At 46.2% G+C, this 27413-nt stretch overlaps 1 protein-coding gene across 1 annotated transcript in view; it reads right to left on the reverse strand.

Annotated features, from left to right (window-relative positions):
* Window positions 1-13447: 13447 nt before the first annotated feature.
* CLIP2 (CAP-Gly domain containing linker protein 2) overlaps window positions 13448-27413 on the reverse strand; it is a 141611-nt gene continuing 127645 nt past the window's right edge. The window contains exons 10-16 of the mRNA XM_044675620.1: window positions 24943-25000; window positions 22877-22960; window positions 19570-19726; window positions 17315-17474; window positions 16596-16781; window positions 15254-15316; window positions 13448-13656 (exon numbers count right to left, since the gene is read on the reverse strand). Of these exons, the coding sequence (XP_044531555.1) occupies window positions 13645-13656; window positions 15254-15316; window positions 16596-16781; window positions 17315-17474; window positions 19570-19726; window positions 22877-22960; window positions 24943-25000 (720 nt within the window). The 3' untranslated portion in view covers window positions 13448-13644. The remainder of the gene's footprint in view (window positions 13657-15253; window positions 15317-16595; window positions 16782-17314; window positions 17475-19569; window positions 19727-22876; window positions 22961-24942; window positions 25001-27413) is intronic.

Genomic DNA, 27413 nt, shown 5'->3' on the forward strand with positions numbered 1-27413 from the left:
AAGGAAGGAAGGAAGGAAGGAAGGAAGGAAGGAAGGAAGGAAGGAAGGAAGGAAAGAAGGAAGGAAAGAAGGAAGGAAGGAAGGAAGGGAGGGAGGGAGGAAACATTTATTAAGCATTTCAGATACTATGCTAAGTGCTTTGCAAATATTACCTCATTTGATCCTCCTAGGGAAGATCCTGGGAGTCCTGGAAGGTAGGACTATTACTATTTCCATTTATAGTTGAGGAATTTGAGATAGGCAAGGGTTAAGTGACTTACCCAGGGTCATACAACCACTATGTATCTAAGGCTAGATTGAAATTCAGGTTTTTCTGACTCCAAATCTAATGCACTAGCCACTGAGATACCTAGATACCACCTAATAACGAGGATAAAGGAGAGATTCATCCTGGATTTGGAGCCAGAGGAACTGAGTTTGACCCTTAACTCTAACACTTACTAGCTGTATAACTTTGAGCAAGTAAAAAGAACATTGGCCTTAGAATCAGACGACCTAGGTTTGAATCCTGCTTCTACCACTTGCCACCTTTGTGACCTCACATTCACTTGACCTCTCTGGGTCTCAGTTTCCTCCTCTGTAAATTGAAAGTGTTGGCCTAGATGGTCTCTGAGATTCCCAGAGCTCCATCTATGATCCTTTTATATCAGCATTTGGAAAAGATTAGCTTTACACACACCCCGCACAAGGATGGGGGCCATCTAAGAGGGAGTAGCATGTTTTCCAGTTAAACCAAACATGTCCTATTGAAGCCAACTCTCTTGCACTATGAGGAAAGTATTCTGGAAAATTAGGGAGAGGAAGAGGAACCTTTGCACTTGAATATTTCCTAGGCCAGGAAGGTCTTCCCTCTTTCCTTCTGGTTCTGTGCTTTCTTTGAAGAACCAACTCAAAAGTTCTGCCATGAAACCTTTCTTGATCTCTTTAGTTGGTAGTGTCCTTCTTTCCAAGACTATTTTCATATTTATTCTATATAGACACATATGTGCACATATATAATGTATATAATATATATAAATAGTATATACACATATGTATGTGTACAATATATAAACATATATAGCATACACACATAGCGATAGTATACATACACATTTATACATTTCTACATTTTATCTATCTGTCCATCCATCCATCCATCCATCTCTCTCTCTCTATCTATCTATCTATCTACCCATCCACCCATCCAATTATCCATCTGTCTGTCTCTACATCCATCTATCTATCTGTCTGTCTGTCTATCCATTTAGAAGGGTTTTAATGAATGACTGGTGATTGGCTGGGGTGGGGTGGGGTGGAATGGAGCCCAAGAAGGCATCCGAGTTGAACTTGATAGTAAGGATGGTCAGGTCTGTCATGAAATGAATTCATCTTTTTCTGATGCTTCAGTGGACTTGGGATCTTGTCCTTAGTGGTTACTCCTGAGTGATATCTATTGGGGCCTTCTCCATCTTCTATGCTTCTTACCCATGTCCTCCCATAGCTCCTCTATGTAGGGTTCATTTCTAGGGCCCTTGGCCCTTTGTTGAACCTCTTGGATGGCCATCTACTATCCCTTGACTGTGATTGGCCTTCCTCCTTTTCGTGTCCCATATCTTTTGTCAGTCTCTTTTATATTGCTTTGTCTGTGCAGTTTGTTATCTGCATATACCATCACCCATTTTGCTATCTCTAAATTGGACTTCTAATTAACTGTGAAGATAGGCAGGTGTCTCCAATTAGGAAAATCATCATTACTTCCAGCAGCTGTTATAATTCCAGCTCAGAAACTGTCTTTTAACCACTTAAAGAGTGACCCACATAGATACAGAAAGGTAGCTCTGAGAAGGGCCTTGGCCTTGGAGAAGATCCATTCTGACTCTTCATTTTACACAGTCTGGGTAAACGGAGACCCAGAAAAGGAAAAGTATTTTCCAAGGTTTCATATACCAAAGGCATAATGTTGTTATTATGGGAGTCTTGAAATTGGAAAAGCTCTCAAGGCCCCCTCCCCCCAAGAAATGGTTGGAAAATGTTGGAATTTCAGGCACTTTGACAGGCTGTTATGGGAAATATTTTGGGAGCAGAGAGGTGTCCCTAGAAGCTCATCTTTTATGTGATTGTCAACTTTGTTTCTAGAAATGACTTGACATTTAGAGAAAGAGCTCTGGTGGGGAAATTCCCTGTGGTGGAAGTAGAGTAGGAGAATGGGGCAAGGATGGTGACGGGAGCACGTGAAGATGCCCTGGGCTCCTTAACTCTCAATGGTCAGTTGGGAAAGATCCCTTGTTGAGGCCAAGACTTGGGGCTTCTGAAGTTATACCTAATCCACCCCTCAGCCTGAAAGAGGGGCATGCTTGTAGGATCAGGCACTCTTTGTGGTGGCAAAAAATTGGAAAATGAGGGGGTATCCCTCAATTGGGGGAATGGCTGAACAAATTATGGTATCTGTTGGTGATGGAATACTGTTGTGCTCAAAGGAATAACGAACTGGAGGAATTCCATGTGAACTGGAATGATCTCCAGGAACTGATGCAGAGTGAAAGGAGTAGAACCAGGAGAACATTGTACACAGAGACTGATACATTGTAGCACAATTGGATGTAACTGACTTTGCTAATAGCAGCAATGCAATGACCCAGGACAATCCAGAGGAATTTATGAGAAAGAACACTATCCAAATCCAGAGAAAGAACTGTGGGAGTAGAAACACAGAAGAAAAAACATTTCCTTGATCACACAGTTCAATGGGTATATGATTGGGGATGTAGACTCTAAATCGGGGTCGGCAATGTATGGCTCTCGAGCAGTTATCTGGCTCTTTTGAGGGCCAGATATGGCTCTTTCTGTAGGAGCCATAAAGTCCTTTTTTTTTTTCAGGCGCTGTTACAGGAGCCGCACTGTGAGCACTGGACGGCTCTCACGAAATGACATTTTAAAAAATGTGGCGTTTATGGCTCTCACGGCCAAAAAGGTTCCTGACCCCTGCTCTAAATGATCGCTCTATTGCAAAAATTAACAATATGGAAATAGGTCTTGATCAATGATACATGTAAAACCCAGTGGAATTGTTTGTTGGCTACAGGAGTGGGGAGGGAAAGAACACGAATCATGTAACCAAGGACAAATATTCTAAATTAATTAATTAAATAAAAATAATTTAAAAAATCCTTGGCAGGATTGGAATTTAGGGCTTCTGTGCCAAATTCCAGACTTTTCTGTGTCACCACAAAGCCTTGTTGATTCTAATTCAACATTTGCCTTCTTCTCTCCAACCACATAGCCATCCTCACCCCTGGCCTGGATTATTACAATAGCCTCTACATGGGTCTCTTCACTCCAGTCCGTCTTATATGGCCATCAAAGCAATTTTCCTTGAGCACAGATCTGGCCCTCTGACTCCCTTACTCAGACAACTCCAACATAAAATTGAAACTCTTCTTTTGAGTTTTTTTTTTCTTAAACAAAAACAAAAACAAAATACCTGACCTTCCACATTAGCATCAATATTGTATGTTGGAGCCAAAGTAGAAGAGAGGCAACAGCTGGACAATTGGGGTCAAGTGACTTATCCAGGGTCACACAACTAACAAGGGCATGAGACTAAATTTGAACTCAGGACCTCCCATCTCTAAGTCTGGTTCTCTATCCCCTGAGCCACCTAGCTGCCCCATGGATTGCTTGATTCCTCACATTTGTGTCCCCAGTGCCTAACACAGTTTATTAAGTTTTGTTTGTTTAATTTATAATTTATTTTTATTAATTAATTTATTAACTTAGGCACTTAATAAATCCTGGCTTGATGGATTAATAGATTTTGAATTATGACAGAAAAAAAATACTCTGGTGTAATGAAATCTCCTGACTCTCTGTTTGCCCTTTAGCGTGTAATTTCCCCTGTGGGCCTCAGGTTCCCCAAGAGTGAGAAGAAGGGACTGGAATAAATCCTCTCTGAGTTGTCTTCAGGGTCTGGTATTGCAAGGTTGAGAAGTTTTGGGGTGGGTGAGGTGGCCACCTGGTGGCCATTTGGAGCATTACCAGCCAATTCGATTTCTAGGAAGGAGAGCCAGGTAGAGTAACCCCATTACAGAGCAGCAGAGGGAAGGGGTTTCAGGTAGCCCCTCTCCCCCTTGATTATCTCAGCATCCATTCGTACCCAAGCCCAGAGTGGGCAGATTAGGTTCCCCTCGACCCTAAGCGGAGAGCATGTCGGGAAGGAAAGCTTAGGTTGGGGGAGCAGAGATGGAGACCCAGGGAGACCCAGAAGGGAAGCAAGAGTTATGGAAAGGAGTGGAATGGTGGAGATGAGAAAACTTCATCATTCTCTCCTGAAGAAGACATGGAGATTGCTGAGTCCTTCCAGTTGTGCCTGACTTGGTAAACCCCTTTGGAGTTTTCTTGGTAGAGATAGTAGAGTGGTTGGCCATTTCCTTCTCCAGCTCATTTTACAGATAAGGAAACTGAGGCAAACAGGACTTTCTTAGCAGAGATGCTGGAGTGGTTGGACATTTCCTTCTCCAGCTCATTTTACAAATGAGGAAACTGAGGCAAACAGAATTTGTAGTTTTCCTAGCAGAGATCCTGGAGTGGATTGCTATTTCCTTCTCTAGCTCATTTTACAGATGAAAAAACTGAGACAAACAGGGTTAAGTGACTTGCCCAGGGTCATATCGCTTTTGTCTGAGGCCGGATTTGAACTTAAGATGAATCTTCCTTATTCCAAGTCCAGTCTCTCTCCAATGCTCCATCTAGCTGCCTACAGGGAGAGCTAAGAAATCAGGAAAATCTGAGTCATAAGAACTCCTGCCATGGCATCCCCCAAATCTCAGGCTGGAAGGGCTCTCAAGGTCATCTTATCCATTCCTCTGCTTCCCTATGAATAAAGGGGCCATAACTAATGTAGATAGAGAGGATGGAGTCCCCAAGGAAGAGCAGATTGAGAAAAGAGAGAGTCTTGGGGGACACACGCATAGCCTTGCCCTCCGTACATGGTGGGATATTCATGAGAGCACAGATTTAGAGCTGGAAGGGACCTCAAAATTCGTCCCTTTCACTTTACACTTGAGGAAACTGAGGTCCAGAGAGGTTTAGAAGACCATAAATTCAGAGCTGGAGGGGACCTTAGAGGGGGGTCCATTCTAGCCCCCTGGTCTTATGGATGAGAAAACTGGACCATATGTCCAAAGGAGACCCTGCTTGGGGGCCCAACCACCATCCTTTTCTTCTAGGGCTTCCCCAGACGGGAATCTTGTCTAACTTAAGTCTCTCTTTTTTGCCTCAGCTCAAACCTCTTTACCTTGGTGCGAATTCTAAGAGAGCAGGAAAATCTAGCCCAGAGAATGGGCTACCCTTTGTGCTCCAGAAGAAAGGAGAGTCACCCCTGGGCTCCAAGTGACCTCACATGAGGTTTTAAGGCCCCATAAATCATTTCTAGATGACATTTATCCCAATCTGGGGTATTGTGTTCATTTCTGGGCCACAAAACTCAACGAGTATTTAAAAAATGAATAACTAAAATTAACACTTTTTTTTTAGTTTGTAACATTTAGACTTTTAAGACTATCAAAGTTTAAAAGTGGGAGTGGCTAGGTAGCACAGTGGATAGGGTGCTAAGTTGGAAGGACCTTGGTTCAAATTTGACCTCAGACATTTCCTAGCTGTGTGACCCTGGGCAAGTCACTTAATCCTCATTGCTTAGTCGTTACTGCTCTTCTGTTTTGGAACCAATACATAGTATTGAGCCTAAAATGGAAGGTAAGGGTTTAAAAAGAAGAAGAATTAATAGTAAGACAAAAAGTATGGGTTTGAGAAAAAGGTTTTAAAATATACCAACATTTTTTGGGTGTCCTGTATAAAGAAAATCACAGATCTAGTCTTCGACCCTATCCCTATCTCTAGTACCTTGCATGGTGCCTGGCAATATCATTTGCACTTGATAAATGCTTGGGAATCAATTGATAAAATGGAGATGATATTCATTCCCTTGTTTCCTTCCCAAGGACATTGTCAAGATCAAATGAAGCAAAGGCAGCTAGGTTGCTCAGTGGTTAGAGAGCCAGAACTGGAGATGGGACATCCTGTATTCAAAACTGGCCTCAGGGGGTCAGCTGGGTAGCTCAGTGGAGTGAGAGTCAGGCCTAGAGACAGGAGGTCCTAGGTTCAAACACGGCCTCAGCCACTTCCCAGCTGTGTGACCCTGGGCAAGTCACTTGACCCCCATTGCCCACCCTTACCAATCTTCCACCTATGAGACAATACACCGAAGTACAAGGGTAAAAAAAAAAAAAAAAAAAAAAAAAAAAAAAACTGGCCTCGGACACTTCCTAGCTATGTGACCCTGGGCAAGTCACTTAACCCTGGGCTCAGCCCTTAATAGCTCTTCTGCCTTAGAACTGATACTCAGAATTGATTCTAAGATGGAAGGTAAAGGTTAAAAAAAAAAAAATCAAATGAGACAGTGCGCTTGAGAGCACATGAGCAGCAGAAGGGACCTCTGGACTTGGGATTCTCATCCTAGCCCTTCCCCGTAATTTGCTGTCCTGGCAGGTAATTGGATGGGGAACACCCCCAGGAGGGTGTCTCAAGCTGACAGCATGAGAGATGTCCCAACCCTTGAAGGGGAACCTAGAACCCAAACAGGGTCAGTCTTACTCTGGAACAGTGACTCCAGAGTCCTGGCTTACAGGTGGAAGGGGCTGCTTGAGCTAAATCTTGAAGGAAGTGAGAGATTCCATGAAGGACAAGTGAGAAGGGAGTCTAGTCTAAGCACAGGGTCTGGCCCCCAGATGGGCATGGAGATGGACCGTCTGTGGGAGGAATGAGAAGAAGCTCAGTTTGGCGGAATCTTAAGAGCCTGGAAGGAAGAGTAACTGTAATGAAGCTGGAAAGCTAAGGTTGGCGTCCAATTGGGAGGCATTTCAAAAGCCAGACTGAGGGATTTGTATTTGATCCTAGAGATAATAGGGGACAATTAAAGTTTACTGTACAGGGGAGTGATGTGGACAGACCTGCCCTTAAGGGCATTCATCATGTGGAAAATGAGTGGGAAATGGAAGAGATTCGAGTCAGGGAGACCAGTTTTTAAAGGGATTCTTACCTTTTTTTATAGCATAGACCTATGGTGACAAACCTATGCCATGCCTGCCAGAGGGGGGCACTCAGAGCCCTCTCTGTGGGCACACATTCCATCACCCCAGCACAGAGTTTACCAGAGTTCATTACTAGAAAGCCAGAGGGACATGGGGCTGGGCTGTTCCCCTCCCCATCTCCACCTGTGCCTGAGGACATTGCTCACATCACCTGTGCCACTAAAAGGTTCACCATCACTGGCATAGACACTCTGGTAGTCCGATGAAGTTTGTGGACCCCATCTCAGAATAAAAATTGTGGATGCATAAAATAAAATACAGAGGATTACAAAGGAAACCAATTATAGTATCCCTTTAATATCATGGTATTTAAGGGTAAGGTGTCCCCTTGACCTGGAAGATTGGCATGAAATTTTTTGGCCCTCCTTTTGTATAGGCCAAGAAATCTCAGCTTTTTTCTGTGTTTTTTTTTTTATTGTGTGTTTTATTGTAAAATTTGAGTTCTTTGGTCCTAGGCTCTATGGAGGTCAACGTTAACATTTTGAGCCTTTGTGTGTCTTCTGCTGTGCTCTTTTTGCAAACTTTAAAAAAGAAATTTTGAGTATTTATGGTATTAAAAGATCAAATATATTGAATATTTTATGCACTTCTGAGTTTCTAAACATTTTCTGTGTCATCTGCTGGTCTTCGTATGTTATCTGCGACTTTTGCAAAACTCCCCCTAAATCCCCATTTAATTTCTCTTAAAAAAAATTCCTTGCCTTCCATCTTGGAATCAAAACTATGTAAGGGTCCCAATTGTAGGAGTAAAAATGAATAAATACTCCTAGTGTTTATATATATATAATTTAATAATAAACAAAAAGAGGAAAAGGAAAAAGGTTTTTTCAGTAAAGTGAGCAAAGCAAAGAGAGCCAAAAACTCACCACCTGCAGCACTTTACCAAAGCAAAGCACAAGCTTCCAAAAAAAGATCCCTGCGGCATGGGACTCAGCCAAATTTATCTCCCAAGCCCCCGTACATCAAATGAGGATGTAACTTAAAAGGATGCTGGGAATGTAGCTCAGGTGTGGCAAATTTCCCACCTGCACACAATGCAGAAGAGCAGTAAGGGCTAGGCTAGGCAATGGGGGTTAAGTGACTTGCCCAGGGTCACACAGGGCTGATTGAGGCCAGATATGATCCCAGGAGCTTCCATCTCTAAGCCTGGCTCTCAATCCACTGAGCCATCTAGCTGCCCCCTCCCCTTTAATTTCTTATGCTGACCTGTGAGATGTTGAAATTGTGATGGGGAAAGCTGAAATGTAGAAGGGACACCTAAATATTGAAATCTAGTTCTCCAAAAAAATGTTTTTCTGGAAATTTCATGGACCCAAAATAAATGCCACAGAATTAGGAGGGGATGATGGTCTGAGTTAAGATGTTGGTCATGTGATCTGATGTGGGAGATATAGTGGAGGTAGTAATGGCAAAATCTGATAACTAATAAATCTGTGGAGATGAAGGGAGTGGAAAGTCAAGGATAATGCTGGGGTTATAGACCACAAAGAATGAAGGGATGGTCATTCCTTCAGGGAAGAAAGGGATGCTCAGAAGATATCCTATATTCTAAAGTCTTCTCTTCCTTGAATGTACTATTTCCAGTTTTCAAGCTTCACTGGAGCATCACCAGTCCACTCACCATCTCGGTTTTCCTCCTCCTTGGACACTCTCCATTTTGTCAATATCTTTCCTAAAATATGGCGCTCACAACTAACTGGACTTAATACTCCCAATGTGGCATGTGACAAGAGCAGAAAACAGTGGTATAACTGTAACATCCCTAATCCTGGGCACGGTCCTCCTTTTAATTCATCTCAAGATTGCATTTACTGTCTTTCTTTTTTGCATTTGCTATCTTTGGACGCCATATTACTCCACTGACTCAGAGGGAACCTGCAGACCCCGAGGTCTTTTACGGATAAGCTTGTATGTAGTCATATCTCCCCCATCTTATACTTTTGAAGTTTTTTTTTTTAATCCCAAGCTGACTTTGCATTCATCGTTATTAAATTTCATCTTCTTGGATTCAGGCCAACAACGGTTTAGCCAGCTGCAAGCTTTTTAGTTCCAATTCTCGTCTTTGGCAAATTGGACAAGACATCTGTGTCTTTCGTTCGCGTCACTGATTAAGAAAAGCTTGATCTCTGTGTATCTATCCTGTGGTTCCAGGCTCCTCTGTTCAGGGTCACAAGAAGGCGGTAGGGGTGAGGCTGTGTTCAGGAAAAGAACCAGCCCAATACTGAATTCGAGTTTTCTCTCTATTTCATCCTTTTCTCGATATCCCTTCTGAGTATCCTGGCCCCATCTGCTGCTTTCTGGTTGCACAAACTAGCACTCTTTCCTTAGGAAATCTCTAGCTTCCTTCAAAGCACAAGCCAAGTGCTTCCTTTCTTGGTACCCCTAATTATTAGCCCCCTCCCTTCCCCCCATTAACTGCTTCATAAATATTCTGTGTTTATTTAGTGGTGTCCATGCCATTATCTATACAGGATCCATTTCATTTTGGGCTTTGTAACTCCAGGGCCTAGTAGGTATTAGGAGTCTAATACATGTTTAATTGAATCAACCCAAACTTTTCCTCCCCAGTATTGGCTTGGGTGGAGGTCTTCTGTGACCCCAGGCTCTTCCAGATCCCAGATCCCAGCACTAGAGAAAAGGGAGCAGTTGCCTCAGGCCATTGGGTCCCAGACCTCAGCCACAAGTTTATTGTTCTTGGTAGGAACTCACCACACTTTATCAATTCAAGTTTCAGGAAGGGGAAGGGAGGGAAGGGGCAGATGGAGGCTGTGGTCCATGGCAACAGACTGGAGTGAAACTCATCCGTTTGTACAACATGTGAACAGAGGAAGATCAAAATGAAACAAAACCAACCTCCCCCCGCCCCCAATAGACGTTACTGGTGAAACCAACTCTCTCTCCAAGAGTCTTAGCATCCCAAATGTCAGACACAACCCTGCCTGGAAGGACCAGACCATCCATGTGCAGTGCGTTGGCCTGGGGAAGGGGTCCCCATCCCCTCTGACACCTCCCTCCACCCACTGCTGCCATGATTCTGCTAACATGAAGTCTATGAGGCGTGAGTGGGGCAACCCTTCTCCCCCCAGGCCCATGAGGAGTGGCCCACACCTGATGGAATTAATGGAGGATTTGAGCCTGGATTAGGTTCTTAAAAGCTTCCTTACTATTTTTACTATTTTTAATGAGAATGACATAGGCGATCCAGATGGGGCGGGAGAGTCTGGACTCTCCACTTTGCTCTTTGCTCAGCACATCAGGGCATGTGAACTCACCCCCAAAAAGGGGAGCAAATTTCTTCGCCTGAGAGGGCACCTTCCCTGGGCACAGCCTTCCCAGCAGCCCTGGCTTCCGAAAGGGCATTTTCACAATGGCTCTTACCTTCCCCATCAAATTCAATGATGCATATAGGCCCTTACCAGCTCGGAAGCCCATTGCCTTGGGACCCAGTTTGTAAACTCGTCCCATTGTGTCATAAGAGGACAAGGGAGAAGGAACTAGGGAGGTCACCAAGTCTCAGTGAGGCTCTACGTGGCAGGAAGGCAGCGGTGAACAAGCAGGAGAAGGAGAATTCATTATTCCTAGCGAGGGAAGGCAAGGACCAGCAGGGCTGGAGGGAGGGTGTTCTACTGGCCTCGATCCCTTGGTGATCCTAGGTGGGAGGCAGCCTGGTATTGAAGAAAGGTTTGGAGGCAGAATACCTGGAGTATAGTGCAAAGAGAAGCTGGGTTTGGAGTCAGAGGACCTGAGTTTGAGCCTTGCTACTGGTGTGACCTGGGCCTCAGTTTCCTCATTTTGTCAAATGAGGTTGTTAGACTAGATGGCTTCTGAGGTCCCAACCAGCCCTAATCCTATCATCCCTTCTATGACCTGGGTTCAAGTTCAATTCATTGACTTCTTACCTGTATGACCTAAGGTGCGCCACAACCCATCTGGGCTTGATGATCCAAAGGCCCTTCTAGCTCTAACCCCTCGGAGCCAAAGAGGATCTGGGTAAGTGCTGGCCTATCTAGGAGCTTTGGTTATTTTATCGATGCCCTGCCACTAGAGGGCCCTGGAGAGTGGAGCACAGAGCCTGGAGCAGGATGGCCCCAGGAAAGCAATGGGGAGTGCCTAGGAGACACGACCTAGGGAGAAGGGCCCCTGGCTGCTGTTCTTCAGTGGAGACATCGACTGCTGCCCAAACAGCCCGGAGGATGGGAAAGAGCGGCAGGGCCAGGGTCCCAAGAGCTCAGGGTTGGGGGTGCGCAGGGGGGGGGCGGTCTCAAGCCACAGACAGATGCTGAACTGAAATGGAGCGCCTCAGAGCCCTGGGGACGGAGGCCCGATGGGGGTGAATCCATGCATCTCTATGAACGCAGCACAGGCTCCAGTACGTGAAGGGTGGGTGTTGTGGGAACTCCCCTCGCTAGAGCAGGTCTCAATCGGTCCCTGACTTAGTGCTACCCTCCTATGGGTCACCGGGAGAGGCAGCTAGTTAAGTATCAGAGCCAGATTGGAACCCAGGTCTTCCTGATCCCCAGATCAGAACCTCAGTCACTGCCTGGGAGATGGGTGACTTCTCTAATCTAGGGAACCCCTGCTGAATGCCCTCCTATGGAACAAATGCTTCCAAAATGAATTTCTGTCCCTTCGGATGTTTGTGTGGCCCAATGGGCTTTTTAGAGGTGGTGGGAAGGAGCCTCCTTTCTGGGATTTCATAGCCATCCCCAAGAGAGCACGACTCACAAGCCTGCCTGGGGGGCTCTTGGGGAACTGTGGTTGGACGTGTTTCTCCCATAAGTTTGAATGGGAACAGAATCTAAACTTCAAGTGAGCCACCTGAAATTTGAACTCAGGACTCCCCGGGCAGGCCCAGGCTCCCAATTTTGTCCATTTTATTTGGTTGAGGGCTAAGTGAGGGGGTCGGGGAGAGAAGTATTTGGACCACCCTCAGCCTCCAATCCTGCCAATGGCGTCTCCTTCATCCTAGATGGGAAAAGCGGCAGCGGGCATCACCCACATGCTAGCTTACAACTGAGGGCACACAGGAGGGTGGATTTGGGTTCAGAAGACCTGGGTTCGAATCCCAGCCCGGCCCTTTGCTCTCCAATTTCCCTTCTCTTGGCTGGTTGTTTGTCCATCTGTGAAAATGGCTGGAATAATCTCGGAGGTCTCACTGGCTTTAAACCCCCTTAGTTGTGGCCACAGACAGCTGGATGTGCATTCATTAGCCTAGGGAGGGGCTCTCTTCTGGTCCTTAACTTCTCTGGCCTGGGACTCGGTTCCTCAACAATGAAATGGAGAGGATTAAGAGGCTTCAAAGAGCTCCAGAGCCAGGCTCCGGGGCCCAAGCCGCCATCTCTCCGCTGGATGAGCAGGCCTTATTCTGTCTTAGGCTGGGCCCCGCCCCCAGATGAGGGAGGGGGTCCCAGGCGGTGGGGAAGACTCTGGGGGCCATAACGGGCCTTCTCCTCCCTCGAGGCCAAGGGAAGGACTAAATGGGATGGAGGAGGATGTGGAAGCACTCAGCGAGGAGCCGGGACCCCCTGAGGGAAGCCTTGGAGCCGCCCACGGGGCTGCTTCCTTTTGGGCCTAGTCTGAAAGCCTCAGGGAGGGGCGAGGGCCCATCTCTTGGACAACCCCGGCCGGGACCCCCCCAGCTCCAGCTCAGGGAGCATGGCGGGTGCATCCCTCCACACCTCTGGCCTTCGGCGTGCCAGCAGGGGCGGCCAAAGGGAGACCAGCGGGGAGAGCTGGGGAGGCGGCTAACTCACCGCGACACAGTCAGTGTCTCCAAGGGAGGAAGGGCAGAAAGGAAAAGTGGGCGGGGCGGGGACTCGGTACCGTGAGTGGCATCACACAGCGGGGAGGGGGGGGCGAGCTTCCCACAGTCTGCTGACACGAATACTTCTCAGGCGGCGGCTTCATTGGTCTCCCGGGCTGGGCTGGGAGGCGCTGCGGGGATCCCCGTCCCCCCCAGATGCCCCTTCAAGAACGGCAGCCGCGCCCTGGCTCTCAAGGACAAGGCCTCTGAGGATAAGGGGAGGCCCGGGGGGGGGGCGGGGGCCCAGCGCCCAGGGGCCACGCTCCAAGCGGCTCCTCCCAGACTCTCTGAGGCCGGAGTACCCGATTTTGAGTACCGGATTGCGCATGCGCGCCCCCCTCCAAACTGGTTCCAGAAGCCAGCCAGGGCTTCCCCAGGGGTCCAGATCAGAGCCCGGAGGCCGCGGGGCACAGAAGGTGGAAGGCGGCCAAACTGACTCCTTCCGGCAGAACCCTTGTCCGTGGACTCCTCTGGGGCAGGGAGGTGGGAGACGAGCTGGGGGTGGGAGAGGGGAGAAGGGAGGGGGATTGTGCACGGCTGTCTGCACACAATGGTTACAAACACCATTCCTGTCTCAGGAGGGGCCATGTTGGCCAGGCGCCTGGCGGAGGAGCCGGAGGTGGGCAGTGGGGTGCGTGGCTGCCCTGCGAGCGAGTGAATCCGGGCGTGGAATGGGCACCTTCTCTCTCCTCCTCCTCCTCCTCCTCTCGGGGGTCAGTGCTTCTCCTGGAAGAGAGCAGGCAGCCATGAAGCCCTGCATGCGCGTTTAGGAGACCCTCCCCTGATCCTCTCCTCCAGGCGTGCCCTGCACGTGGCTGCCCATCCAGTCAGTCAGGTGATCTTGGGCCGCTCCCATAAACCCTCGGGGCCTCAGTGCAAAACAGGGAGCCAAAAAGGGAGGCCCAAAGACCTCCTTCCTCTTGCTAGAAATTTGAAGGGCTTGTGGGTACCGAATGCTGCTCACACTGTGGGCTAAAGGGTGCTGTCTTTGTCCATTTTATAGAACCATTTTCCTCCATTATAAATATATTTGTGAGGGACAGCTGGATGATCCAGGCCTAGAGGTGGGAGGTCCTGGGTTCAACTGTGACTTCAGACACTTCCCAGCTATTTGACCCTGGACGAGTGACTTAACTCCCATTGTCTAGCCCTTATCATTCTATCAATACACAATATTGATTCTAAGATGGAAGGTAAAGTTTTAAAATAAATATATGTTAAACATATATTGAATATAATTATATTAAAGTATTATATCATATCATATATAAATAAATGTTAAAACCCAATAGATTATATTTTATATTATTTGTTTATATGATTACATTATATTATGCTATATTAAGTTATGTTATGCTATATTACATTATTATAGTATACATAAATAAATGTTAAAACCCATCCAGATTATATCTTATATTATTACATATTATGCTATGCTATATTACATTATTATATTATGTATAAATAAATGTTAGAACCCAAATAGATATTTTATATTATTACATGTTATATTGTGCAAATGGGGTAAAGTGACTTGCCCAGGGTCACACAATTAGGAAGGTCTGAGGCCAGAATTTGAACCCAGGACCTTCCATATCCAGGCCTGACTCTCTCTTCACTGAGCCATCCAAGTATTCTTTATCATAACTGTGAGATCTTGATGAGTAAGAATTCAGAATTCCTTGAAGTAGTTGCATTATTGCAGATTTCCAATGGGTTGGGTCTAGGGACCATATTTTGCAATAATAATAACTTTGAATAGTGAGAATTGGATTCTATTTTACATATACGAGGGGAGCCAGAGACTTTGCTGATGCTAGAGGCAGGGTAGTATAGGGGGTGAATCCCGTCTGACTCTACCCAGCTGTGTTACTTTAGACAAATCCTTTTCCCATGATGAACCTCAGTTTCCCCATCTGTAAACTGGATATAACAAGAACTCCTCCCTCCCTGGACTATTGTGAGAATCAAATGAGATAATAGCTGTCGAGGGCTTTGCAAGCTTGTATGGGCTGGAGTAATGCCAGTTCTTTATTTTTTAATTTTTAAAGGACCTCCACAATGACTTCTGCGATGCTCCTTTCCCTTGTCTCATTTATCTGTTTGTTAAGTGTCAGATGCATTTTGGGATGAACTTCTAGTAATGAGTTTAAATGTTAAGCTACTTGAGGGCAAGGATGTCTTTGTATCTCCCCAGCACACAGTAGGTGTTTAATTAATGTTGTTGCTTGACTGACTAGAACATTCCCTTCCAGGGCTTGCACAAAGGGAGGCTAGTGGTCTCCCTGGGCACGGTCCAAGGTGGGGGCAGCTTCCTTACCTCTTGTTTCCGAGTCTTGTCTTGTTGATGGATCCCATTGGTAGAACCAGAATTGCTGACGGGCTGTACACGAGAGACAGACAGTTTATTAGGACTTTAGAGTAAGAGCAGCTTCCATTGCTGCAGTTGACAAAGTCCTTCCCCATCGGGGAGATGCTAAAGATTATCCCCGGAGGAGGAGACTGAGGCTCAGAGAGTCTACAAACTTGCCTGAGTTGTGTCACACAGGAGCCCGGGGCGAGGGAGGCCAAGTCATGGCAGTGCTCTTTGGATCTTACATCTCTAGTTCACAGGTTTCTACAAGGACATAGCTGGGGACATTCTCCTAACGAGGCCCCTCTCTTGGGCCACTCTAACCGAGCAGCAGCCCAGAAAGTCGAGACACGATTCTAGCCCCCTTGCAATACCTTTAATACTTTTATGTGCTGTCTTCCTCATTCGGTTATAAGCTCCTGCAGGGAAGGGATTGTGGTTTTCTGATTTCTCAGAGCCCTCACCTGCTGTCTTTTTCAAAAAAAAAAATAAGAGTTTATCTTCCATCTTAGAATCAATACTGTGTATTGGTTTCTAAGAGAAGAGCAGGAAGGGCTAGGTGATGGGGGTTAAGTGACAACCAATGAGGAGAATGGAAGGCAGAAAGGAAATCATTGAGAGACTGTATGATAGCAAGATGAGATGGGCTGGGAGTGACTAGGTGACTCAGTGAATTGAGAGCCAGGCCTAGAGATGGGAGGTCCTGCATTCAAATCTGACACTTCCCAGCTGTGTGACCCTGGGCAAGTCACTTAACCTCCATTGCTTAGCCCTTACCGCCCTTCTGTCTTGGAACCAACAAATGAGTATTGATTCTAAGATGGAAAGTCAAGGGTTTAGAAAAACCAAAAAGAGTGAGGGTGACAAACAGACAGCCCAACACTCCATGGGTAGCCTTGAGATGCTGGAGAAAGTGAGGAAGGCTCCCAGCACACTAAGTGGACCCTTGAGAGTGAAATTTTGGAAGAACTTGGCCAATAGATGTGTAAGATGGTCAAGCATGAGTAGTTCATGAAAAACTCTTGAATCAAAGAGATCCCAGCTTCTTTGGAGCATCTGATGCTTTGGAGGTAGGGAGGGGAGCAAGGATGATGCCTGCCCTGTCTAAAGCCTGCTGCAGATACTTGCTAGTTGAATGACCCTGGGCAGGTCACTGGAGGTTGCCATGTCAGGGTGGGGATAGCTTGGAAGCCAAAACTCATCAGACCCAGGCACTTTTGGGAAAACCACCTGCAAAGTGAACAGGAGGCCTAGTCAGGGTCTGCTGCTCTTCATTCAGGCTGGCTGGGGTCTGGCCAAGTGGGCTCACCTGGGATTTCTCAGGGGAACTCCTCATGGCTTCCATGAGCTTTTCCATCTGCTGGCCCTGCTCCAGAGCACTGCGAAGGACGTCCTCTGTGCTGACCAGGCGATGCTGGAGTCGGAGGACCTCCGACTCTGAGGATGGGTCAATCAGGGAATAGCGCCTTTGGTCCGATGCTGATCTCTCTTTGTCCTGGAAGAAGAGATGAATCAATCTGTCAGTCCATCCACAAGAATTTATTAAACTGTTATTATGAGCCACAAAAGGGGATGCAAAAGGCAGGCAAAAACAGTCCCTTCCTCCAAGGAGTTCATATACACTAGAAAATACAACACACCAGGAAAAACATCAGGAAACATGACATATTGGGATATAGGACATACCAGGAAATATAACATACCAGGACATTCCAGGAAATAAAGCACACCATGAAATACACTGGGAAACAGGACAGACCAGGAAACACACCAGGAAACATATTGGGATATAGGAGAGACCAGGAAACACACTGGGAAATACGACACATCAGGAAACACACCAGGAAATATGATATACCAGGAAATAAACCAGGAGATATGACATACCAGGAAACATGCGACTAGGAAATGCGACACATCAGGAAATACACCAAGAAATAGAACACACCAGGAAATATGACACCTCAGGAAACACACTAGGAAATACAGCACACCAGGAGGGCCACATGGCCTCACTTCCTCACTCACCAGCACAACTAGCTTCTCTCTCAGCCCTCGGATATCATCCTTGAGTTTTTGCTCCTTGAGCCTCCATTCTGCTTTGTGTACCTCTCGGCTCAGGTCCCTCTCAGGCCCCGGGGAGTGACGATTGGCCTCAAGCAGCAGGGACCGTAGTTCATTCAGACTCCTAGACAGGAAACAGATCGAGATTATTAGTCATGGCTTGGCATGTCCCTGCCTTGTCCCTGACAACCACAGCAGATGCCTCGGTGTCCCTAGCCTGTTGGAGTCCAGGCTTTCAAAAATAATCTCCTCAGAATCAGTTGGATGCCCAGGCCTGAGCTGGGCTGTGGTTGGGAGAAGGAGGGCAAACTATCATCTCTGCCCATCAGGAACAGGTCATTCAGCTGGGGAGAGAAGACCTACCCACATAAAATAATTAAAATCCAGTACAGGAGCAGCTAGGTGGCTCAGGGCTTTGAGAGCCGGATCTGGAGATGGAAGGTCCTGGGTTTAAATGTGGCCTCAGACACTTCCTAGCTGTGTGACCCTGGGCAAGTCACTTAACCCAACTGTCCATTCCTTACCACTCTTCTGCCTTGGAACTGGTAATCAGTATTGATTCTAAGACAGAAGGTGAGGGTCTTATAAAAAAGGAAATAATAAAACTTTTTAAAAAAGGAGATGCATTTTTGTCTAAAAAGGCTGCAAAGGAAGAGATGGAAATAAGTGTCAAGTTGGAATGTCTTCTCTTGCACTATTATGGAATGCTGTGGGCCAACAGCTTGCAAATTCCACTAGAGGGCGCTCAAGGCCAAGGATGGATACCGGGAAAAGGAAGCCATTGAGACACTTGACAGTAGGCAACATGTACAAAGCTGACAATACTGATGCAGTGGATGGGGCGCCAGGCCTGGAATCAGGAAGACCAGAGTTCAAATCTATCCTCAGACACTTACTAGCTGTGTGACCATGGGCAATTCACTTACTCCTGTGCCTCAGTTTCCGAAAGCTATAAAAAAAAAACTGGAGAAGATGGCAAACCACTCTAACGTTTCTGCCAAGAAAACCCCAAATGGGATCACCAAGAGTTGAACATGACTGAAAATGACTGAACACATGTACAAGGCTGACAACGGCAATGGCAGGCACTGCAGGGGTAGGTATTTCCTGGGCCTCACAGAAACCCTAGGAAGCACAAGGCATGGATTGTTTGTTATTCCCATTTTATAGAGAAGGAAAATAAAGCTCAGGACAGCTTGATACTGTGGAAAGAAAGTTGAATTTAGAGTCAGAGGAGGAGGGTTTAAATCATGCCTCTGATATTTGCAACACGTATGATTTTGGGCAAGTCACTTCATATCCTTGAGCCTCAACTTTCCTCATTAGCAAAATGAAGTGGATGGTTTCCTGCTAGCTCTAAATCCGTAAGCCCCTAAACATTTTCTGTTTTACAACCTTCAACAAGTCACTTCTCTGGGCCTCAGTTTACTCTTGTATAAAATAAGGGGTTTGGACTAGATGGCCTTAATGTTCTTTCAAGCTCTAGATCTTTTCTCAGCTGGGTGGCACCACGGTTAGACCACCAGGCCTGGAGTCAGAAAGATTCATTTTCCAGAGTTCAAATCTGGCCTCAGACACTTACTAGCTGTGTGACTCTGGGCAAGTCACTTAATCCTGTTTGCCTCAGTTTCCTCAACTACAAAATGGGGATAAAAATAGCACCTGCCTCCCACAGTTGTGAGGATCAAATGACATAATTGTAAAGTGATTATTACAGGGCCTGGCACACAGAAAACACTTAGAGTAAGTTTTCCCAGCCTTCTTTCCTTTTCCTTCCCTCCTCCCTCTCTTCCTTGCTCCTTCTTTCCTTCCTATTCTTCCTTCCTTCTTCCTTCCCTTCCTTCCTCCCTTCTTTCTTCCTTCCCTCCTTTCCTCCCTCCCTTTCTTCTTCCCTTCCTTCCTTCCTTCCTTCCTTCTCTCCCTTCCTCCCTTCCTCCCTTCCTCCCTCCCTCCCTTCCTTCCTTCCTTCCTTCCTCCTTTCCTCCCAGATTATTCACATTGGATCTGGAATCAGAGAACCTAAGCATTTCCCACTAGACTGTTTGGCAACACTGGTAACTGATATAATCCACAAGGGCCAGAAGAATATCATCTCTCTCTTCAGTGCCCACTTCTCCATGCCCAGTGCTTAGTCAGTTGAAAGCTCTTCCTGGGGTGAGGTGGGAGTATCTCCAAGGCCTGAGGGGCAGCTGGGGGGCCTCCTGGCTGATGCCACTCACCGTTCCTTTTTCAGGAGCTCCTGGCTAATGAGCACCAGCTGCCCAGAGGCATCATGGGTCTTCCGGGACACGGCCTCCAGTTCCGCTTCAAGCCTCTTCTTCTCCTTCAGGAGGGCATCTGCCTTCTTGTCTCCTGATTTACACTTGCCTTCCAGTGCTGTGGATCCATAAGCCAGACTGGGGTTAAGATGGCCAAGAAATATGGTGCTGGGTCGCATAGCAAGGATTCAAAGGGAGCCGACAGTGCCAGAGGGGTCCTGGGCCATCCTCGCTTCACTCTTGGCTCGACTCTTACTATCCAGATTTCTCCCCTTCCTTGTGGGCAACCTACCCCCTCCCACCCCCACTTTCCAGCTCCCCTTTCCACACCATCTTCTTTGTTGGAATACAAGCTCCTTGAGGGCAGGGACTGGCTTTCTTTCTACTTGTATCTGTATTCCCAGCATTTAGCCCAGCGCCTGGTTCATGGTGAGCACTTAATAAAAGCTTTACCCAGCACATGAGAAAGTGTTCTAAATCTCTAATAATTAGAGAAATGCAAATCAAAACAACTCTGAGGTATCACCTCACACCAGGTTTAGCAGATTGGCTAAAATGATAGAAGGGGAGAGTAATGAATGCTGGAGGGGATATGGCAAAATTGGGACATTAATGCATTGCTGATCCAACCATTCTGGAAGGCAATTTGGAATTATGCTCAAAGGGCTATAAAAGATTGTCTGCCCTTTGACCCAGCCATACCATTGTTGGGTTTGTACCCCAAAGAGATCATAGATAAGCAGACTTGTACAAAAATATTTATAGCTGCCCTTTTTGTGGTGGCAAAAAACTGGAAAATGAGGGGATGCCCTTCAATTGGGGAATGGCTGAACACAATTGTGGTATCTGTTGGTGACGGAATACCAAATTGTGCTCAAAGGAATAAAGAACTGGAGGAATTCCATGTGAACTGGAAAGACCTCCAGGAAGTGATGCAGAGCGAAAGGAGCAGAGCCAGAAGAACATTGTACACAGAGACTGATATACTGTGGTAAAATTGAATGTAATGGACTTCTGTACTAGCAGCAATGCAATGACCCAGGACAATTCTGAGGGATTTATAAGAAAGATGCTATCCACATCCAGAGAAAGAACTTCAGGAGAGGAAACACAGAAGAAAAACAACTGCTTGAACACAAGGGTGAGGCGGACATGATTGGGGATGTAGACTCAAAACTACCACACCAATGCAACTATCAACAATTTGGAAATAGGTCTTGATCAATGACATGTTAAAACCAGTGGAAATGTGCATTGGCCATGGGTGGGGGGTGAGGTTGGGGGGTGAAGGGAAAAGTAGGAGCATGAATTATGTAACCATGTTAACTTTTCTAAAAAATAAAAATTATTAAATGTTAAAAAAAAAAAAAGCTTTACCCTTCTGTCTACCCATCTCCTTCTCTGTCTACTTAAAGGAAAGCACGTGTGGCTGACCCAAAGGGTCTTTGCCCTCTGGGGTCATGGGCTCAAGCTCGGAGTGTGGAGTCACTAGGGGAATGTTGGGGTTTCTTAGGCAGGAAGGCAGGGAAGGTCAGTGCCAATATGAGGGGGCCCTACAGGCTATGCAGCATGACTTCTGAGCTCTGAGTGCTTAGATAAATAGGACCATGGCCACCTCAGTTCCCCAAGGCTGATGGGCTCTCTATTTTGGCCTGTTTCTGTGGCCAGGGAACTGAGCAAGTCTCACATCTGACATTTACCATTTCTGTCATCTTGTGCAAGTTATTCCACTTTTTTAGGCCTCAGTTTCCTCCTCTGTAAAATAGAAGTGGAGAGTCTAGACAGTCTCTGAGGTCAAATTTGAATCTAGGACCTCCCATCTCCTGGCCTGGCTCTCTAACCACTGAGCTAGCTCACTTCTCCTAGCTTGCTTATTAAAGAATCCCAGGAACATGGATTTTTAATTGTCAGAAAAGTGACGTCTAGACATGCGGTCACTGTAAGCTGTCAGTTGCAAGTCACCCAAGAATTTCTCTTAACCCTCTGGTGGAACATGCTTGTATCTTTAGGCCACATGATGATATATCTTGGGTCGGTGATGGCGAACCTTTTAGAGATCGCGTGCCCAAACCGTACCCTCATGCTGCCTGTGAGCCCCACCGCATTACCCCAGAGAGCGGAGGGAGAAAGTGCTCGCATTGGGCTGCTGGGCAGAGTGGGGGAGGCATGTGAAAAATGTCCTCAGGCGCTGTGGAGAGGGAGAACAGAGCAGCCCCCTCCAGCATGTGGAGGCACATGTGCCATGGGCTCGCCAAAACGGTCTTAGGTTAACAAGCCTCTTGTGTTTGGAAAAAATCAAGAGTGTGAGTGTATTGGGCAGCTTGGATGGCTCAATGGGTAGAGCACCAGGCTTAAAGATGGGAGGTCCTCAGTTTGAATAAGGCCTCAGACATTTTCTAGCTGTACGACCCTGGGCAAGTCACTTAACCCCAGCTGCTTAGCACTTATCTCTCTTTTGCTTTAGAATCAATACTTAGTATCAATTCTGAGACAGAAGGTAAGGGTTTGTTTTTTTTAAGAGTGGGAGTTTTTAATAGGCATTCTTCTCTGAGTATGCTATCCTCACTCTACAAAGGAGCAAACTGGGGATCAAAGATATGTAATGACTTACCCATGGTCACACATGTATTAAGTATTATTAAGTATGTGGCAAATGGGAAACAAGGAAAAGGCGGCTGGCCTTCAGGATGGTGACAGACATATGGCTAAGGAAAATGGCCTTCAGGCTCCAAGAATCTCTCATCTCCCCTCCTCATGAGCAAGGGACAGGAACCTGCCTGCCAGACAAGGCTGCTTCCATTCTGGCTCAGTACTTTATGTGACAGCCCAAGTGCATTTAAACCTGACTGTCACCAGACACGGACAGGGGCTGGGGGTAAGAGAGGATATATTTTCCCCTTAGGAAGCTAAGCCCAGAGACTCAGCATTACAGACAGCCTTGAGGAGCAGCCTCTGCTGCATTCATCTCATACATCCTATCCTCTGGCATGCCCAAGGCCCTCAGTCAATTTCCCATTCCTATCGGGGGCCTTTGCTCAGCTACTACCATCCTTTCCCACTTGGAACACATGGTCCTCTGCACAGTAGAAGAATTTTGGATGCTTTAATGTGTGTAGGACTCAGAGGAATAAAGCCATATGGTAGAGTTTTAGGTACCCTTGTTAAGTGGTGGTGGTTTAGGAGGGAGGGATTGGGACGAGGTGGGAGAAGGGCATTCATAGATTGTTCCAACATGCAGTTGGCCACCTGGTGCCATGGGGAAACTTACCACTTACTTGGGCCTTGAGCATCTCGGTCTGTGATACCAAGGATGCCACCTCTTTGTCCCTCTTACTCAGCTTGTCTTGTAGGTCTTTGGGGAGAAGGAAAAATGGTTGAGGGGAATTGTCATGGCAAAGACTCTACGATCCAATGGTCTCTAATCATTTGTTTGAGGTGGAAAACATGAACCAAAGAGCTAAGACCTGTGAAAGATTTCCTAATATGCTGTTACTCTCCCTTTAAATATTTAGCAGTAACCCCTACCCCAACAATTGTTGAATGAATAAAGTATGGATTCTCATCCTGGTGTTCAAAGCCCCCCACAATCTGGTTCCAAACTAAAAGCTCCTTCCTTCCTTCCTTCCTTCCTCCCTTCCTTCCTTCCTTCCTTTCTTTCCATCCATCTTAGATCAATAATGTGTATTGATTCCAACGTAGAAGAACAGTAAAAGTTAGGCAATGGGGGTTAAGTGACTTGTCCAGGGTCATCTAGCTGGGAAGTGTTTGAAGTCAAATTTGAACCCAGGACCTCCTGTCTTCAGGCCTGGCTCTTCTAACTGTCCCCACTGCTACTTTTTCACACAGTGATTTAGATCTAGAGCTGGAAGGGTCCTTAGAAGTCACCTCATTCAATGACCTTATGTAAAAGAAGCCCTCATTCCAACAGAACCGGACAATTTCCATTCCTCTTCTTGTGTCTTGCCCTTTCCTTTATCTAGGCTTTTGTAGAGACCATCTTCGGTTCATTACCCTCTTTCCTCTTTAGAACTTCTTAGAAGGTGGCTCACTGGAGAGATAAGGTAAGAGCTTTTATTTTAAAAATAAAACCCTTCTCTCTTACATTGAGGCGCCATCATCTTCCTGATCAAGGTCTGGAGCTCTCAATTTGCCACCCCATACATCCAACCCACTGCCAAACAGTGTTTCTCCTGGCTCCTCTTCATTCACACAGCCACTAGCCTAGTTCCTGCTCTCATGGACTAATGAAATAGCCTTTAGGTTTCTTCTCACTCCAATCTATCCTCCACTCAGCTGCCAAGGTAATCTATCTTTCTTTTTTCCTTCCTTCCTTTCTCTTTCTTTCTTTCTCTTTCCTTCCTTCTTTCCTTTCTTTTTTTTACACCCTTACCTTCCATCTTAGGATCAATACTGACTATTGGTTCCCAGGCAGAAGAATTGTAAGGGATAGGCATCAGAGGTTAAGTGACTTGCCCAGGGTCACATGGCTAGGAAGTCCAGGGAGAAATTTTGAACCCAGGACTTTGTCTCTGGGATTGGCTCTCAATCCACTGAGCCACCTAGGTGCTCCTGATAATTTTTCTTAAAATACAGATCTAATTATATCACCTTTCTATTCCATTAACTTCAATGGCTCCCTAGTACATCTGGGAACAAGAATGTGAAGCCCTCTACTGGTCTATTAAAGCTCTTTACCACCTTTATCCTTCCCATCTTCTCAGCATTCTTTCTCTTGACTCTCCTCCCCTGAGGGTATATAATGCCCTCATCCTTTTAGAGCCAGGATTTGGTGAGCAAGACAGGGCAGCAGCCTGGGGCACAATGAGGAACCTCTTTTCATATTATCATTTATAATTATATGAGCAATACTAGGCGGTTGATTAGAGAGCCACAAAGCTCTCAGAGCTACAAAGCCAGAGCCACAGAGACGTAGGGACAAGGTAAACTGCTGGCACATACAAGAAGCCATTTGACTGGCCACTTAACAGATCCTTGGTAACCTTGGAAAGAGTGGTTTCCTTTTGGGCTTTGTCCCATTTGGTGATGAACTGAGGATGGTCCGCACAAAAGTCCAGGAGAAGGAAAGGGTAAGACACGAGAAGGGGAATGGTGAATTGTCCGGTTTGTCTGGAAGCTACATGACCCTGAGCAAATCTAAGGCTTTAGGCTGCGGAGAAGATCCCATGAATCATTGCCATGTTTTCCCATTTCACTAAGCAGACGGGAGAGACTTTTTTTTTAGCAACAAGGAATGATCTATGAAAAAGCTTCCCTGAGACCCCAAACCCAACATCTAACCCAGGGTGGCACTGTGGGGTGGAGAGACCCCCTTACCCTCCATGTTCTGTTTCATTCTGATCTTCTCTTCTGAAATGTCGTTTGTCTCGATCACCTGAAAGAAATGGTCTCAGTGAGGGGGACGGACTTACCTCCTTCTTCTCTGATCCCCAAACCCTATGGGGGTTCCTTACAGCCTGAACGAGGGAACCACCCGGTTAGCCACATCCCGGACCATCCTGGAATAAGAACATCTTCCTGGCCCCACATCCCATCTAAGAGCTTGAAGACTGCGCCTTTGATCTGAGAATTGAAGGATGTTATTTAAAATAAGGCTGAGTACTTGGGTTAACCATACTGGCAGGCTTGGGGAAAGCCAGTCACTCTTTCCAAACACTGGAGGGACGTTCAGAATCTAAGCGTGTGGGGACCAGGCTTCGTGAATCAGGAGAGAGGTGACAGGGCTCTATGGTGAATGAAGAACACCCTTGACCGAAGGAGAGAAGGCTGGTGGCCAAAGGTTTTATGGGATACACACTTTCCTCTCATTCTAAAAGGCTCTCCTTGGGAACGAGTGCCTAGAAGTTCAGCTTCTTCCATTGAATCTCATTGAGGAAGAGGCTATATATAGGTCAGAGTCTGTCCCCTGGGTTATTGTCTGAATGTCCCCCCAACTCTGTTGCATGTAACCCTCGGCAGATTGATTCTAATAGATCTGAATTCCCTTTAAGTCCCATTTCAGAAAGTCTAAAACTCAGAGTAAAAATGAAAATGTCTGTCTTAGGTGGCCCAGGATTCACCCTCTCTGTTCACACAGGAATACCTCTATGGGGCTGGCTTTGCTTCCTTTCCTTGGAATTCTGGAGAAATTTGTTTGCTCCAGAAAAATACTTGAAACCTCCTTGCGGATGTCAAAAGGAACATCAGAGGAGGACCTCACTGTAGGTTAACAGGCATGGTTTTGGAGAGCGAGATAGTAACCAATATCAAATAACCAAAAATAAACCAATCAAAACCCATTTGAATTTGGGCCCTTTTGTAATATAGGTTCTTGTTCGGTTGGTTTTCAGTTGGGTTTGACTCTTCGTGACCCCATTTGGGGTTTTCTTGGCAAAGATACTGGAGAGGTTTGACATTTCTTTCTCCATCTAATTTTACAGATCAGGAAACTGAGGCAAACAGGGTGAACTGACTTGCCAGGGTCATATAGCTAGTAAGAGTCTGAGGCCAGATTTGAACTCAGGAAAATGAATCTTCCTGACTCCAGGTTGGGCACTCAGTCCACTGTGCCACCTAGCTGCTATACTGCAGATAATTATTTCCTAATTGATCAGATCAGGTCAGAGTGGGAAGAGAAGGAAAAGGGAAAGAAAAGAGTGTATCTGTCTCTCTCACCCACTGGGTGTGTGTAGCTAGTGGGAGAAGACCAGCGATTTCAGGGGTATGAAGAATTCTCAGAAAACTTTCCACCAATGAAGATCAACTTTGATGACTTAGTGAGTTTCCTGAGGTCGCCAAGATGGAGACACAACGAGGCAGTGTGAGACATAGAACTTGACTTTAGGTTTTCTGAGGTTGGCCCTCGTCCATTAGACTGTAAAAGGTGTCATAGTGGAAAGACAGCTGACCTCAGAGTCAGAAAGACTTGAGTTTAAGTCCTACTTCTGACATATCCAGACTATGTGACCTGAACAAATCCCTGACTTCTCAGAGCCCCCACGCATGGGATTCCATTGATAGACATTCTTCACTGTGAACCCCCTACACTGATGGAACCACAAGTCCTGCATATTTGTGTGTCTGTGTCTGTACCTGTATATATACACACCCATATAAATTATGTATGTACATATAATGCAAAACTCTAGATATTATTCCTAAAGTAAAGCATTCCTTATATTTATCCAATATATAAGCATGGAATAGGACCTCAGCGATTATCTTTTAACCTAACTCTACACAGTGACGAAATCCCAAGTCTTCCTACACATGTATATGCATATATAAATTATCTATCTACCTACATAATAAAGCTAAACAGACACTATTCTCAAAGTAGGACATTCCCTGTATATTTATCAAGAAGACCAAGGATGGGATAGGGCCTTGGAGACCATCTTTTCATTCTACTCCTTCGTTTTACAAAGGAGGAGCCTGAGAGATGCAAAGAGGGGAAAGCACTTCTCCAAGGTCATACAGTGAGTGAAGGGCAGAGCTCACAGCCAAATTCGGCTTTTCTGACTCCTAATCCAGTTTCCTTCCTACTAGACTGTGTTCAGGTTCAGGGTGGACAAATGGGGAGAAGGAAGGGAAATTCCCACATCAAACAGTATTTGTTAGACTCTAAACTTGTTCACTGAAGTGGACGTTGTGACTGAATATAGTCTGGGTCTGATGGATTCAGAGAATCACCAGGGATGTTGGCCAACGTGATCATCCTGGGATTTGGCTCCCTGGGGTTCATGTCTGTGCTTGGAAGTGGATGGGTGAACATGTTCTTGCCCAGCCTTCCCAAGGTGATCATGATA

Source organism: Gracilinanus agilis, chromosome 4 (genome assembly GCF_016433145.1).
Source record: "Gracilinanus agilis isolate LMUSP501 chromosome 4, AgileGrace, whole genome shotgun sequence".
NCBI classification, from domain to species: domain Eukaryota; kingdom Metazoa; phylum Chordata; class Mammalia; order Didelphimorphia; family Didelphidae; genus Gracilinanus; species Gracilinanus agilis.